Genomic DNA, 17,102 nt, shown 5'->3' with positions numbered 1-17,102 from the left:
TTTACTTTAGCTACCCTCTTCCTTTTTATATACTTTTAGAAGCTTTTACTGTTAGTTTTTATATTTCTTGCTAGTTTACTCTCATAATTTATTTTCTCTGCCTTTTTTTTAGTCATCCTTTGCTGGTTTTTAAAGTTTTGCCAATCTTCGGGCATGTAATCTTTGCCATGTTGTATGCCTTTTCTTTTAACCTGATACCATCCTTGACTTCCTTAGTTAGCCATGGTTGGTTCACCCTTTTTATGGAGTCTTTCCTCCACACAGGGATATATTTTTGTTGCGAATCATAAAATATCTTCTTAAATGTTTGCCAATGCTTATCCACCATCATACCATCTAATCTGTTTACCCAGTCCACTTGAGTCAATTCTGCCCTCATTCCTTTATAATTGCCCTTATTTAAGTTTAATACAGTAGTTTCAGACCCAAGATCCTCACTCAAACTGGATGTGAAATTCTATCATGTTAATCCTGTTTGTTACCCATTACCAGATCCAAAATGGCCTGTGCCTTGTTTGCAGTCCCTAATACACTCTATGAACTCCTCCTCAGGGCTATTTTTGCCAATTTGATTTGTCCAATCTATGTGAAAGTTAAAATCGCCCATGATTATTGCATTACCTTTTTTACAAGCCCCCCTTATTTCCTGATTAATATTTTGCCCTACAGTGCAGCTACTGTTAGGGGGCCAATATACTACTCCCACCAGTGATTTCTTTCCCTTGCTATTTCTTACCTCCACCCAAATTGATTCGACATCTTGATCTTCTGAGACAAGATCATTTCTCACTATTATACCAATTTCATCCTTTATTAACAGCTACCCCACCACCTTTGCCTTTATTCCTATCCTTCCGAAATGTTAAATAACCCTGAATATTTAGCTCCCAACCTTGGTCACCTTGCAACCACGTCTCTGTAATGGCCACGAGATCATACCCATTTGTTTCTATTTGTGCCGTCAATTCATCTATCTTATTACGAATACTGCGCGCATTCAGATAAAGAACCAACAAGAGAAAACTACTGTGCGACATCACAGGTGAGGCAGGAGAGTCCGAGAGGTGAGCACAGTATAAAAGGAGAGACCGAGACCGAGAGTGGGAGGAGAGTCTGAGAGTCTAAGGCAAGTCATGGCAGCAGAGCACGCACCCGTGAAATGCTCCTCCTGCACTATGTGGGAAGTTATGGACGCGACCATGTGTGCGGGAAGTGTGTCCGGCTGCAGCTACTGGCTAACTGCATTTCGGAGCTGGAGCTGGAGCTGCAGGTGGATTCGCTGTGGAGCATCCGTGATGCTGAGACTATCGTGGATAGCACGCTCAGTGAGGTGGTCACACCGCAGGTAAAGATTACGCAAGCAGAAAGGAAATGGGAGACCGCCAGGCAGAGTAAAAGGACTGGGCAGGTGGAGCAGGAGTCTCCTGGGGCCACCTCCCTCTCAAACAGATATACCGCTTTGGATACTGTTGGGGGAGATGGCTTATCAGGGGAAAGCAGCAAGAGCCAAGTTTGTGGCACCACGGGTGGCTCTGCTGCACAGGAGGGGAGGAATAAGAGTGGCAGGGCTATAGTGATAGGGGATTCAATTGTAAGGGGAACAGATAGGCATTTCTGCGGCCGCAAACGTGACTCCAGGATGGTATGTTGCTTCCCTGGTGCTTGGGTCAAGGATGTCACGGAGCGGCTGCAGGGCATTCTGGAGGGGGAGGGTGAACAGCCAGTAGTTGTGGTCCATATCGGTACCAACGACATAGGTTTAAAAAGAAGGGATGAGGTCCTGCAAGGTGAATTTCAGGAGTTAGGAGATAAATTAAAAAGCAGGACTTCAAAGGTAGTGATCTCAGGATTACTACCAGTGCCACGTGCGAGTGAGTATAGGAACGGGAGAATAGACCGGATGAATGCGTGGCTGCAGGGATGGTGTAGGAGGGAGAGATTTAGATTCCTGGGACATTGGGACCGGTTCTGGGGAAGGTGGGACCTGTACAAGTGGGGGTGTTTGCTGGTGCTGTTGGGGAAGGTTTAAACTAGAGTGACAGGGGGATGGGAACCTGAGCGGGGAGTCAGAAGGGAGTAAAGTTGAGAGCGGCAAGAAAGGGGAAGACCCAGGGGAAATTTACAATACAAATAGTACAAACAGTTGTTCAAGAACAAGTGAAAGGGAAAAGCGTCGATCAGCAGAAAGAAAGTGTACTTTAGGCACTACAGATAAAGTGAAAACTAGAAGGCGTGAGGTGATTAACCCAGCATCAAAGCTGAAGGTCAGGCTAGGGTGTGTAGCCAAATTTAGAGTTCCATACACAAATGCACGGAGTATAAGGAATAAATCAAATGGACTACAGGTTCAAATTCAAATTGGAGGGTATGACATGATAGCTATTACTGAGACATGGCTGCAGGATGGTAAGGATTGGGAACTAAATATACCGGGTTATAAGGTCTACAGGAGAGATAGGGAAAATGGAAGAGGGGAAGGAGTAGCCTTAATGATTAGAGATGAAATCACTTCAATGATAAAGGAGGATATAACGAGAAGTAAACAGCCAACAGAGACCTCATGGGTTGAATTGAGAAATAGGAAAGGATCTAAGACTATAGTGGGAGTTGTGTATAGGACCCCTGGCAGCAGCTCTGAAGTGTTAGATTGTATAAATGCAGAGATTAAACAAGTGTGTAGCAAAGGCATGGTGGTCTTAATGGGGGACTTTAACCTTCACATAGATTGGGAAAAGCAGACTAGCAACTGTCAGAAAGGTAGTGAATTTCTTGAGTGTGTCCGGGAATAGTTTTCAACAGCAGTATGTCCCAGAGGCAACAAGGAGGCAAGCCATACTAGATTTAGTAATGAATAATGAACCAGATTTAGTTAACAGCTTGACTGTGCGTGAACATCTATCCAATAGCGATCATAACATGATCGAGTTCAAGGTAGTGTTTGAAAGGGAAAAAAGTGAGTCAGCTACTAAGATTCCAGCCTTGGGTAAGGCCGACTTCAATGGGATGAGACAGAGACTGTCCACAGTGAACTGGGCAAATCTGTTAATGGGTAAAACGACTGATGATCAGTGGGAAATGTTTAAAGAAACATTTAACGTGATACAGAATCGGTTTATACCCCGGAGAGGCAAGAACTCGACTTGCCAAAAAAACAGCCATGAACAACTAAAGAGGTAAGGGACAGTATAAGACATAAGGAAAGGGCATACAAAAAGGCAAAAAATGGCACAGATCCTGGCGAATGGGAAAGATACAAAGATCAACAAAGGGTCACAAAACAGATAGTAAGAGCTCCAAAAAGAGAGTATGAAAAGAAACTTGCAAGGGATATCAAAATCAATACGAAGAACTTTTATAGTTACATGAGGAAAAAGAGGGTGGTCAGGAGCAATGTTGGCCCCTTAAAAACTGAAAGTGGGGATATTGTCATTGACAATGGGGAAATGGCGGACATGTTGAACGATTTCTTTGCGTCAGTATTTACAGTAGAAAAAGAGGATAGCTTGCCAGAAATCCCAGGAAAACTATTATTGAATCGGGGACAGGGACTCGATAAAATTAACCTAAGTAAAGCAACAGTAATGAAGAAAATAATAGCACTAAAGAGTGACAAATCCCCAGGACCAGATGGTTTCCATCCCAGGGTTTTAAAGGGAGTAGGTGAGCACATTGCAGACGCCCTAACTATAATCTTTCAAAGTTCTCTAGATTCAGGAACTGTCCCTCTGGATTGGAAAATTGCACATATCACTCCACTTTTTAAGAAAGGAGAGAGAGGGAAACCAGGGAATTATAGACCAGTTAGCCTAACATCTGTTGTGGGGAAAAAGCTGGAGTCTATAATTAAGGATAGGGTGACTGAACACCTCGGGAATTTTCAGTTAATCAGAGAGAGCCAGCATGGATTTGTGAAAGGTAGGTCGTGCCTGACAAACCTGATTGAATTTTTTGAAGAGGTGACTAAAGTAGTGGACAGGGAAATGTCAGTGGATGTCATTTATATAGACTTCCAGAAGGCATTTGATAAGGTCCCACATAAGAGACTGTTAGCTAAGATAGAAGCCCATGGAATCGAGGGAAAAGTACGGACTTGGTTAGGAAGTTGGCTGAGCGAAAGGCGACAGAGAGTAGCGATAATGGGTAGGTACTCACATTGGCAGGATGTGACTAGTGGAGTCCCGCAGGGGCCTTGGGGTCTTGGGGCCTCAATTATTCACAATATTTATTAACAACTTAGATGAAGGCATAGAAAGTCTCATATCTAAGTTTGCGGATGACACAAAGATTGGTGGCATTGTAAGCAGTGTAGATGAAAACATAAAATTACAAAGGGATATTGATAGATTAGGTGAATGGGCAAAACTGTGGCAAATGGAATTCAATGTAGACAAATGTGAGGTCATCCACTTTGGATCAAAAAAGGATAGATCAGGGTATTTTATAGATGGTAAAAAGTTAAAAACAGTGGATGTCCAAAGAGACTTGGGAGTACAGGTACATCGATCATTGAAGTGTCATGAACAGGTGCAGAAAATAATCAATAAGGCTAATGGAATGCTTGCCTTTATATCGAGAGGACCAGAGTACAAGGGGGCAGAAGTTATGCTGCAGCTATACAAAACCCTGGTTAGACCGCACCTGGAGTACTGTGAGCAGTTCTGGGCACCGCACCTTCGGAAGGACATATTTACCTTGGAGGGAGTGCAGCATAGGTTTACTAGAATGATACCCGGACTTCAAGGGTTAAGTTACGAGGAGAGATTGCACAAATTGGGGTTGTATTCTCTGCAGTTTCGAAGGTTAAGGGGTGATCTGATCGAAGTTTGTAAGATATTAAGGGGAACAGATAGGGTGGATAGAGAGAAACTATTTCCGCTGGTTGGGGATTCTAGGAGTAGGGGGCACAGTCTAAAAATTAGAGCCAAACCTTTCAGGAGTGAGATTTTAAAACATTTCTACACACAAAGGGTGATAGAAGTTTGGGACTCCCTTCCGCAAACGGGAATTGATACTAGCTCAATTGCTAAATTTAAATCTGAGATAGATAGCTTTTTGGCAACCAAAGGTATTTAGGGATATGGGTCCAAGGCAGGTATATGGAGTTAGATCACAGATCAGCCATGATCTTATCAAATGGAGGAGCAGGCACGAGGGGCTGAATGGCCTACTCCTGTTCCTATGTTCCTAATTTTGTCTTTTCACCATTCTTTCCTACCACGGCCCCATTTGCTTGTGCACTTTTCCGTTTGTACGCTCTGTCCCTTCCTGACCCACCCTGTTTATCATTACCCCCATCACTTTCCTGTACTACTTCCTTGTCTTTTCTCTATATCAATCTAAACTTCGCCCCAACTGAGCCCTCCCCCCCCCCCCCCCCCCACTCTATTTAGTTTAAAGCCTTCTCTACCGCCCTAGTTATTCGTTTTGCCAGAACACTGGTCCCAGCATGGTTCAGGTGAAGCCCATCCCAACGGAAGAGCTCTTTCTTTCCCCAATACTGGTGCCAGTGCCCCATGAATCAAAACCCACTTCTCCCACACCAATCTTTGAGCCACGCATTCATCTCTCTGATCTGATTTACCCTGTGCCAATTTGCTCGTGGCTCAGGTAATAATCCAGAGATTATTAACTTTGTGGTTCTGCTTTTTAATTTATTCCCTCGCTGCTCAAACTCCCTCAGCAGAACCTCGTTCTTCGTCCTACCTATGCCGTTGGTACCTTCGTGGACCACGACAACTGGATCCTCCCCTTCCCACTCCAAGTTTCTCTCCAGCCCTGAGGAGATGTCCTTAACCCTGGCACCGTAGGCAACACAGCCTTCGGGACTCTCGCTCTTGGCTGCAGAGAACAGTATCTATCCCTTTAAGTATACTGTCGCCTACTACAACCACATTCCTTTTTACTCCCCCCACTTGAATGGCCCCCTGAACCACGATGCCGTGTCCAGTTTGCTCATCCTCCCTGCAGTCCCTGCACTCGTCCACAAGAACTTCAAGAACCTTGTATCTATTGGACAAGTGCAGAGGCTGAGGCTTCTGCAATGCTACCTCCTGGATCCCTGTACCTGCCTCACTCACAGTCACACCCTCCTGTCCCTGACCATCTGCCAATTCTGCAGTATTTAGTCTCAGGGGCGTGACCGCCTTCTGGATCAAAGTGTCCAGGTAACTTTCTCCCTCCCTGATGCCTCGCAATGTCTGCAGCTCGGACTCCAGCTCCTCAACTCGGAGCTGAAGTTCCTCGAGCTGCAGACACTTACCGCAGATGTAGTCGCCCTGGACAAAACTGTCCAGTAGCTCCTACATATTGCAGCTGCAACACATCTCCTGCCCTGTCATAACTATTTTATTTATTTATTTAATTGATTACTACAATGCCAATCAAATTATTTTTAGGTTGAACCAAGTACTGGCCTTGTTTAATTTATTAAATTAAGTTTAGTTTTTTTTTTAAATTTAGTTTTATGCTATAAGTTACTTAGCCCACAGTCCTAAGAAAGAAGAAAACAGAAGAGATACTCATCACCAACCACCTACCTGCCTTACCTGTGACGTCACACTGCAGTTTTGTATTGTTGCTGTGACCCGCTCTCTGCTGTCTGAACAAATGCACCTCACCCCTTACTGCACGGAATCCCCTCACTCACCAAATTCCCAATTATAGACTCTGTCAAATCCAGACTCCGTCGATAGCTGCTACTCCGTGCGTTAGCAAAACCCTTCCTAATTTATGCTAGCTGGAATGCCAATCACTGAGCCAATTTTGGATCCAACTTGCCACTTTCCCTTGGATCCCATGGGCTTTTACTTTTCTGACCACTCTGCCATGTGGGACCTTGTCAAAAGCCTTGCTAGAATCCATGTAGACTACATCAGACGCGCTACCCTCGTCGACCCTCCTTGTTACCTCCTCAAAAGATACTGTCCTTAATTAATCTGTGCCTTTCTAAATGATGATTAATACAGTCCGCCAGAATTTTTTCCAATAATTTGCCCACCACCAAGGTTTGGCTGACTGGCCTGTAATTACTCGGTCTATGCCTTTCTCCCTTTTTAATCAATGGTACAACGTTCACAGTCCTCCGGCACCTTGCCTGCAGCCAGAGAGGATTGGAAAATGATGATCAGAGCCTCTGTTATTTCCTCCCTTGCTTCTCTTATATCTCATGGACAATTTCTCTCTTCCCCTTATTTTCCTTCATTGTCCTTCTTCCCTAATGGTATGTATCTGTTCTGTACTCTATATCGTATTTCTAAACATAATCCACTTTCCTCCCATGCTTTTCGCCTCTAACTGTTCAGTTCTGTTAGCCAAGCTCACCACTCATACCACTAAAAATCTCCCTTTCTAAAGTTGAATGGCTCTATTATATTCATTTTTTTTCCATCATACACCTTATTTTAAATTCCACCACATTGTGGTCACTCACTGTTGCAAGCTGTTCTCTAATTCTGCCTGCTCCTCCCATCCACTGATTACTTCAGATCAAGTCTAACAGTGTCCCTACTCGGGTGAGTTCCTTGACCAATTGTTCCATGACTATTGCTCCACATAACATTTCAGTATTGCCAGGGATCATCTTTTCACTCATTGCGCTCCTAATAGATTTTTGAGTTTATCCCTGATAAATGGAAGTCACACAGCAATTCTCTCTGCTCCTGTTCATGTTTCCCGTATTTGACTACAAAGTTTTAGTCCCGACCCCCCTCCTGACTGGGTGGTCTAAAGCAGCTGACCATAGTAAGCTTCTTTCCCTTCATGTCTCATCCTAATCTACTGCATTCCTCCTTGCTTCTATCTGGACCAGATAGGTCCATCTCCATTATAATGAAGATCTCTTCCACCCAAGGGCTAGTCTTGGAGGGGAACTTAGAGATGATGCTTGGAGGTTATGGTGCTCCCATGCACCTGCTGCCCTTGTCCTTTTTGGTAGTGGAGGTGGCAGGTTCAGAAGGTGATGTCGCAGAAGGTAAGTGGAGTGTATTCCATCGCACTCTTGACTCGTGCCTTGTAGATGGTGGAGAGGTTTTGTGGAATCAGGAGGTGAGCTCCGAGCTGCAGAATACGTAGCCTCTAACCTGCTATAGTTGCCATGGCTTTTATATGGCTGGTCCAGTTGAATTTCTGGTCACTGGTGACCTCCAGGATGTGATGCCATTCAATGTCAAGGGGAGATGGTCAAGCTCTTTCTTGTTGCAGATGGTCATTGCCTGCCATTTGTGTGGCACAAATATTACTTGCCACTTAACAGCCCAAGCCTGGATAATGGACTATTGCATTATCTGAGGAATTGTAAATGGAGCTGAACACTGTACAAACATCAACAAACAACCCCACTTCTAACCTTATAATGGAGGGAAGGTCATTGATGAAGCAGCTGAAGATTGTTGGACCTAGGATGCTGCACTCCAGCAGCTATGTCCTGGGGCTGAGATGATTGGCTTCCAACAACCACAACCATTTTCATTTGTGCCAGGTATGACTTCAGCCACTGGAAAGTTTTCCCCCTGATTCCCACTGACAACAGTTTCACTGGGGCTCAGCCATACTTTGTTAAATGCTGCATTGATGTCAAGGGCAGTCACTCTCACCTCTGGAATTCAGCTCTTGTGTCCTTGTTTGGGCCAAGGCTGCAATGAGGTCTGGAGCTGTGTGGTCCTGGCAGAACCAAAACTGAGCAGTGATGAACAGGTTATTGGTGAGTAAGTGCCACCTAATAGCACTGTTGACGATTCCTTCTATTGCTTTGCTGATAAACGGACATTACTGAACCAGCTGGGTTTTTAAGACAATCCAACAGCTTTGTGGTCACTTTTACTGATATCAGCTTTTTATTTCTGGATTTTTTAAAAGCTGAATTCAAATTCTCAAATTACCATGGTAGGATTTGAACTTATTATTAGGCCAGGCCTCTGGATTACTAGTTCAGTACTATCACCACCACATTATTGTACCCATTATATTGTATTGTAATGTGTATGTGCTTTATATATTACTTCCTGATAATTTAATTTTGGAATATCACTCAATACACCTGCAGGTCAATCTTTCACCGTTCAGTGTCATACGTTAACTAACTCTCCTTGTATCTCTGACATCAAAAATGCCCCACAAGGTCTATAGTACAGATTCTTTTCCAATGTTGTGAACTCTTTCAAGGCTGTAATTTAACTTGAACCTTCGTGTGATGGTACAAATAACAAGCTTTGTCTTTCTCCTCAAACGCTTGATATGATTATTGGCTTCTGGTTATTCCAGGGCATCTATTATTCTGCATACTTTTCAGTATAAATGTGTATATTCAAAATAATTCATGAAACCCCTACCTATATCCTGAATTCTCAAGAGTTTTCAAAATTAATTCTGCTCTCACTAAATTTTGGATTGTTTTCTCAACAGGAACAGCATACTGTCAGTTTATGGATATGCTTTTTCCGGGCTGCATACTTCTGAAGAAAGTCAAATTCCAAGCAAAACTGGAGCATGAATATATCCATAATTTTAAAGTCCTACAGGCAGCCTTCAAGAAAATGAATATTGATAAAGTATGTACTCAAATTTTGAAAAACTAGATTTTTTTTTTATTAAAGGGACTATTTGAGTTACTAAGTCTTTCCTCAAGTCACATGATGCAATTTTTTCCCCAGGGCGGCCACCCCTACATAGCCTACTGCATCAAGGTACCCTGTGAAGGAAGAGTTTCTTGCAGGCAAAAATCATTTTTAAGATTTTCTGCTGAGCAATCCCTGTTGCTTATTTTCGGTTGGTCTTGTATTGAATCTAAGCTGTTTTGGCAATGCAAGCAACAATGGACAACAGAAAGTATCTTTTAAACATAAGGATCATGTATAACACTATCAACAAAAAAAATGCAGATGCTGGAAATCCGAAGCAAAACCAGAAAATGTTCAAAGCACTTGGCAGGTCAGGCAGCCTGTATGGAGAGAACAGACAAGTTGACATAACAGATGTGGACCTTACATCAGAACTGAAGGATTTTCCAGATGATCAGCATTTCAAAGGAATAGAAGAACGGGAAGGGGGGAAAGCATGTACGCAAACGCACCCGCCCACCCACACACGAGAAATAGAACAACCTGTAAAGTGCTTGAATGGAAATGGCAGAAATGATAGTAGAAGTCAAAGACATTTATGAAACACAGAGAAAATGTAAATAGCTCAAGAAGCGGGCGATAGCTGGTTGGGGAGTCGAGGATGAGGGGACATAGCCTGAAAATTAGAGCCAGGATTCTCAGGAGTGAAGTTCGGAAACACTTCTACATGCAAAGGGAGGTAGAAGTTTGGAACTCTCATCTGCAAATGGCAGTTGATGCTAGTTCAATTGTTAAATCTATCAATCTCAGATTTAAAATTTTGTTAACCAAAGGTATTAAGGTATATGGGGCTCAGGCGGGTATATGGATTTCGGTCATAGACCAGCCATGATCTCACTGAATGGCGGAACAGGCTCGAGGGGCTAAATGGCCTACTCCTGTTCCTGTGTCCTAGCGCAGGTGGAAATGGAAGCACAAAAAGCAAGTAAAGCAGAGCGGGTTCCACTGGCCCAACAGCCTGGGAGAAGTAAACAAACGGGCCTTAGGAAGGGGACCTTCCATCATAAAACCGTGCTGGAAGACGGTCTGTACTCAGACTTCTTTGCCCCTGGAGCCTGCTCCGCTTTGCCAGTTTTTCATGTTTCAATTTCTGTCTGCTGAATTCCCCATTTTCTTGAGCTATTTACATGTTCTGTGTCTCATAAATGTCTTGGATTTCTTTGTACCTTCTGTTGTCTCATGCTAATATCACTTTTGTTATTCAACCATCTCCTGTTTTCCACCCAAGCAATTTACAGGTCATTCTATTTCATCTTGTGGGTGGGTGTGTTCCCTTGCCCTTCCCTTTGTTTCTTTTTAAATGCTGCTCATCTGTAATATATTCTTGTTCAGATGAAAGATCCACATATTAAATGTCAACTTGTCTGCTCTCTCCATGGATGGTGCCTGACCTGCTGAGTGTTCACATTATTTCCTGTTTTTTGTTTCACAACACTATCATCTCACTGAAAATAAAACCCTGCACAATCAAGACCTCCCAACAGGGCAGGCAGTTCTGTTTGAGCCAAGCATTTTCCATATTAATTTTTTTAACCACTGTTTAGATATAAGATATAAATAAAGACTCTGCTTAATATTTGTTGCAAAAGAAGTCTTTGAATGGCAAAAATAATTGTTTAACAAACACTTGAAAAGTATGTGTGCTGATTCCAACTGACAATCTATCTTAAGTGATGAAGAACTAATCCCATTAACACTTCCCCAGAACTAAGTTTTCCGCTGGAAGATTGAAAACGTAGAAACCAATGCTTGAGCTTCATACGGTTTTGTTATATCTGCATAAAGTGTTCATATCTTTGATCAGGTGCACTAATACTTAATTTAAAATACAATTGCTGATACAATTATTTCAAGAAATTAGTTTTCCTTTAAAATGTGTAGCAGTTGGTGCCTAAGCAATTGTCTTTAACAGTTTTTTATTCATTCATGGGATGTTGGCATTGCTGGCAAGGCCAGCATTTATTGCCCATCCCTAACTGCCCTTGAGAAGGTGGTGGTGAGCCGCCTTCTTGAACCGCTGCAGTCCGTGTGGTATAGGTACTTTCACAATGCTGCTAGGTCGGGAGTTCCAGGATTTTGACCCAGCGACGATGAAGGAACGGCGATATATTTCCAAGACAGGATGGTGTGTGACTTGGAGGGGAACGTGCAGGTGGTGTTGTCCCCATATGCCTGCCTGCCCTTGGTAATGTTCCGATGTGCCTGCTGCCCTTGTCCTTCTAGGTGTTAGAGGTCGCGAGTGTGGGAGATGCTGTCGAAGAAGCCTTGGCGAATTGCTGCAGTGTATCTTGCAGACGGTACACGTTATTTGTGTCCATTAATTGGCTTCCTTGAACCACTGCAGTCCGTGTGGTGAGGGTACTCCCACAGTGCTGTTAGGTAGAGATTTCCTGATTTTGACCCAGTGACGATGAAGGAACGGCGATATATTTCCAAGTCAGTTCATTGTATTAAATGTTAAAATTTGTATTTTTAAAAAAATATTCTTTTCGATGTATGCAATATCACACTAAGTATTGAAAGCTTAAATTTCCAATTCCAATTTCTAGTGTCAGAGCAGAATTCATTCAACGTACATCTGCAACATTTTTTCTACTTAGATTCTGAGTGCACTGTAAAAATCATTCATGCAGTTATTGACAAAAAGTATAAGCCTGATGGAAGAGTTTCATTCTATTCTAGAGATTTTTCAATATAATTGCATCATTGCTGAAGGAACATTTCAGATCGTAATGATTGCACCGACAAAGCCATAGTTTGTTTTATTTTTCAATGCAATGCAGTAGAAATAAGGGAGGGAAAACCCAATCCTCCCAAGCCTTTGAAGATGCATCTTTTGAGGACTTTAAAGGTAAGATAGTGGAATTATTGTGGTGTCTCTTAGGGAATAACATTAGCCACCTTCACAGCTCCTGGTTTGTCATTCATCTGGTAAGGAAGTGCATGAACTCACATGAACAATTTTCTCCTAAGCGTCTTTGGTCTTTGTATCAACGAACTGGAAAAAAAGGCAGTTCACTTTTTTTCTTAAAGTGCTGGGAGCTTTTCAACTGTAAGGTTTGTGATAGAATAATTATAAATGTAAGTGCACATGATGTTGTACTACGGAGGAAATTATTATCTAAATAACCTGAAGTTGTTCGGAACTGGTATGGCATGAAACTAATATTTTATGAGGTCCTGCAACACATGGCCCATCAAGGTATTATACCTATGGGAAAATAAAGTTAGCATCCATTTTTCTTATGTCATACATATTCCACATACAGATGAATCAGGTCTGTCATCCAGCAACAGAAATCACAGGACACCATTCCTTTGAGTCTTCCTCCAGGGACTGCAAGATCTCCCTCACTACTTTGGTATATATTTAAAACTTCAATCCTGATTCCCTCTGTTCTTTCCCCTCAACGGCACTATCGAACTATTGCCCTTCACTCAGTAACAAGTTCTTAAATTTCTTCAAATATTTAATTTTTATCAGATTGAAGTTCAGTTTTGTCATTGTCTGCTTTGCCATTTAAATTTGGTATGTTTTATCATCGGCTATTTCAAGCAACATCTTCATTGTCTTTCATCAGTGCAATACCCCTTAAAAAAAAATGTGACATTTCATTGTCACGAAGCACTCGTTGAGAAAATCTGAAGCGCTGCGAAAATTATTCTGGACCAATGGATGATTTCCACTTCGAGTGAAATGTTGAAGTTGAGATTCCAGTCTAAAGATTAGAAGTACAAGTACTCTTGGTGCTTACTAAGATGTAGAACAGCATCATAGTCAGTCACCAGTAGACTACTTTAAATAGGTTCTGAAACGGAGGTTGTCCATCTCGCTCAAGTTGGTTGGTTCTTTGAGACTTGAGGGAGTTCTGTTCAATCTTTGAATGAGGACGTCTTTCCTATTAAGACTTGGAAAAATGTTTGCCTCAGTGTGAGCATGTTGTAACAAGTTAGTGTAAGATGCAGCATGTATTGGCCTATCTTGTTTAATCTCCAGCTATGGCTTTGACAGCTGATAGGTGAGGTGTATTTGGTTGGTGTCCACATGCAATTTTAGCTGAAGTGCTTGTGTATCTTGAAGCTCACTTGTTTAGAGAGCCCTTTTCAATGCTCTGAATTGGAGGACAAAGAATTTTTGGGTCCTTGTTGCCTAGGGTAAATCTTGTATGATGAGTTTAATCCTAAAATAGCATCTTATCTATTCTGAAACCTACTGTAAGCCGTGACCACTTTAGAGCTATTTCTATGTATGCAAAATAGAAGATTTTTCCTTCCACCACTTTGTGGAATTTAGAAATTTGGTATGGAAAGGCTTGGATCACTTTATTAGTTGAGGAGACAAGCTCAATAAATCACCTTGGGCCTCCAGGAAATCTATTGCAGGGTCATCTGTGATGTTCCTCATGTAGATAAACAATGGAAAACCGCTGTCCTGCATGAACACACTTCAGCTTACGAATACAGATGGCCACTCAAGCATACTGAGTGAAATTTGTCCATTTCTAACTGGCATAAGTTCTTTGAGGATTGAACTTACTGACAGCTGGTAAGGCTCTGAAGAGATAACATAAAAGTTATGCATTAGTTAGCAAATTAGGTGTTAGCCTCATTCTCTGTATAGAGACACTCTACATGTTTGGTATTTGTGTTGCTGGCCCCTCTGCTTGGCACCTCCCTGGTGTATAGGATGTTTCAGCAGATTTTATGAGCAGGGACAAGGTCCATCTCCCAAGTGGACTCGCTATCTGAAAGCAGTCAATATAGTTTTCAGAACATGTGATTGTCCAGAAGATTATTTGACAGCCAGCCTGGGGGAAATACTACTGTTTGCATTTCCTCTAATCTTATGACTATTATGGAATCCAGACTGAGGAAACAAGAGTGATCTTAGTGTTCCATTCTGGCTGAAGAAAAAATGTTTCTCTAACTTTGTACGTTGACATGGCCCAGCCCTGTTATTCCAAATTGGCATACTGAAGTGGCACAACTTTTCTTTTTCTTCCTCCTCCGAGCCTCCATTTGACAGTTTGGCTCTTGAGAGGAGTAGCCTGTTAACTAAAGATTCTCCTTCTTTCCTTGTTCAAGATAGTTTTAACCTTTCGGAATTATTTTTTGCTCAAGTGAAATTATACCTTCTGGAAAAGACTTGTGTTTTGATGGGATGATTCATTTAATCCTCTAAATAATATACCAAGCATTTTACTTTCTAGTCTTTGCCTGATATTGAGGTTCATAAAAAGTGCTTGGAAAATCAGATGTTTTTGTTCGGCTCTCAGAAGCAGCTTGAGATAATCTAGTTTTGTCTAAACTTTTATATGCTTCCGTACTCTTGTGATCACTTGAGACCAAATGTCTTGCATCAGAAACGGTTGATCTCTTGGCTCTCATTTCTGCATGACAAATAACTGAACGACATGCTTTGGTGGTACAACCACCGTACTTTGGCATTCAAATGCAGCCATTCTTGGGACTCCTTCAAATGTTTTATCCAAACTTGTTTCAGAAATGTTTCTCTCTCAAATTCTGTTGCCAGAATTTCTCTCCCCATTGCATTCCTCAGGAGTTGATTGCAGCATTCACTGTGTTAACATTTTAAGAGCCGCTGCATACAAAATGGATTGGCTCAAGGGGTTGTGTCATATTAGACAATTATTTGCTTCTTTATGAGATAACTCTTTTAAGTGTACCCATCTCCAAGCAATATATTGTGGATGGGTAATAGAATGTATTTCTCTATTGTATTATGTTAGCTGGTTTGGGAACTTGCAAGCAGAATTAAAGTTTATTCTGCCGAGTCTATGGCTACTTAATGGATTAATTTTGAGAGAGACAAGCTATAATGCAGCTACTTGGAGGAGTGTCGACATGTTCCTAAACACCACTGTTTGGATATATCTGCTAAGGCAAATATTGTCTTTGCCACATCAGTTCTCTCAGCTGGTCTACAAACCAAATCACAGAATTGCTCATCTCCATTTTTGCTACTACCATGGTATAATAGTCTGTATCTGGAGGATAAAAATGAGGAAGCAAACATGATGGCCTACCTTTGGTATTGGTTCTTCCTCATTCTTTAAATGTATTTTATCCACTACTTACAGAGCTTCAATCTTCCTTCCCCACTGTCTTCATGCTGATTTGGAGTGCTTGGAGGTTGATTGTTAATTTTGTTTAATTTCTCCTTCGTTGTATCACCTCGGTCTACTTTTCAGCCACCTCCGTCAAAAAGACCTAAGGAGGGAATCGGAATCGATGACTTGTGTACACTGTGGGAGTGAGGGAGATCACATGGCTGTTGCGAGGAACATTGTTAAAAGGACAGAGTCCTGTGATTTCCCCCATTGGATGACAGACCTGATTCATCTGTATGTGGAGGATAAACTTCATTGAAATCATGAGGAAGACCATACCAAGGTAGGTTATCTTACTTTGCACAATCCAACAGCAATGGAAAACATGCAGTGTTTCAAAAATTGAGAAATGCTGTTTGGTGAGATCAGTCCTTGTTTCCACAATGAATCATCGAAATGCATCCAAAAGTGAACTGAAATCGCTCAAATGGATTACTTGCAATTAGCTGAGTTATCTCCATTTATCTAGTTTTACATATAGCCTTGCATCAACCATGATTTAATAGAATGGCAGAACATGCTCGAGAGAGACCGAATGGCCTAGTCCTGTCCTTGTTCTCATAATATGTCTGTCACACTCCAGCCAGAATGCTACAGTGTCACACATTGTTACAGATACAAAAAACTTTTTTAATGGTAATTATTTCATGATTGATTCTTTTCATTTGAAATCATAAATTTACGAGCAGTTACGATTGTCCTCTGAGTTTACAAGCAGCTTTAATCGCTTGGATTTGCATATTTAGGAATTTTTGAGCCGTGGGACAGGACAGTTTACTGGCTAAACATCACAATCACACTCTTGACCCAGACAACCCATGGGCAATACCACGGGAGATCTGCCTGTCCTCTATACATGTTGAAACAGTAATAAGGATTTTTACCATGGATAGTAACCTTTGAATGAATACCTGATTTAATCATGGTTCAAGCATAAAATTCCAATGTAGAATTTCTGTATTATTCATAACTAATTTGTGAATTTTGTGCTAGTCAAGGTCATTAGCGATTGTAGTGGGGATCGGAATCCTTTATTCAGTGATTACATGTGGCATTTTTAGTTAGGTGCATAGTGGTTATGTTACTGGACTAGCAATGCATAGGCCTGGACTAATAACCCAGAGAGCAAGAGTTCAAATCTCACCACGGCAGTTTGAATTTGAATTCAGTTTTTTTTTAAAAGAAATAAATCTGGAATAAAAAGCTGGGACCTGTAAAAGTGGCCATGGAGCTGTCGGATTGTCATAAAAACCCAACAGGTTCACTAATGTCCTAATACCTTGCCTGGCCTATATGTGACTTCAGTCCCACACCAATGTGGGTGACTCTTAACTGCCCTCTGAAAAGGCACAGCAAG

General features: G+C 41.8%; 1 protein-coding gene across 1 annotated transcript in view; it reads left to right on the top strand.

Annotated features, from left to right (window-relative positions):
• Positions 1-17,102, top strand: part of mapre3b (microtubule-associated protein, RP/EB family, member 3b) — a 101,866-nt gene that overhangs the window by 51,679 nt on the left and 33,085 nt on the right. The window contains exon 3 of the mRNA XM_067984377.1: positions 9,400-9,545. Within this exon, the coding sequence (XP_067840478.1) occupies positions 9,400-9,545 (146 nt within the window). The remainder of the gene's footprint in view (positions 1-9,399; positions 9,546-17,102) is intronic.

Source organism: Heptranchias perlo, chromosome 5 (genome assembly GCF_035084215.1).
Source record: "Heptranchias perlo isolate sHepPer1 chromosome 5, sHepPer1.hap1, whole genome shotgun sequence".
NCBI classification, from domain to species: domain Eukaryota; kingdom Metazoa; phylum Chordata; class Chondrichthyes; order Hexanchiformes; family Hexanchidae; genus Heptranchias; species Heptranchias perlo.
Note: the sequence above shows the minus strand (reverse complement) of the source record. Positions and strands in the feature narration are given on the sequence as shown.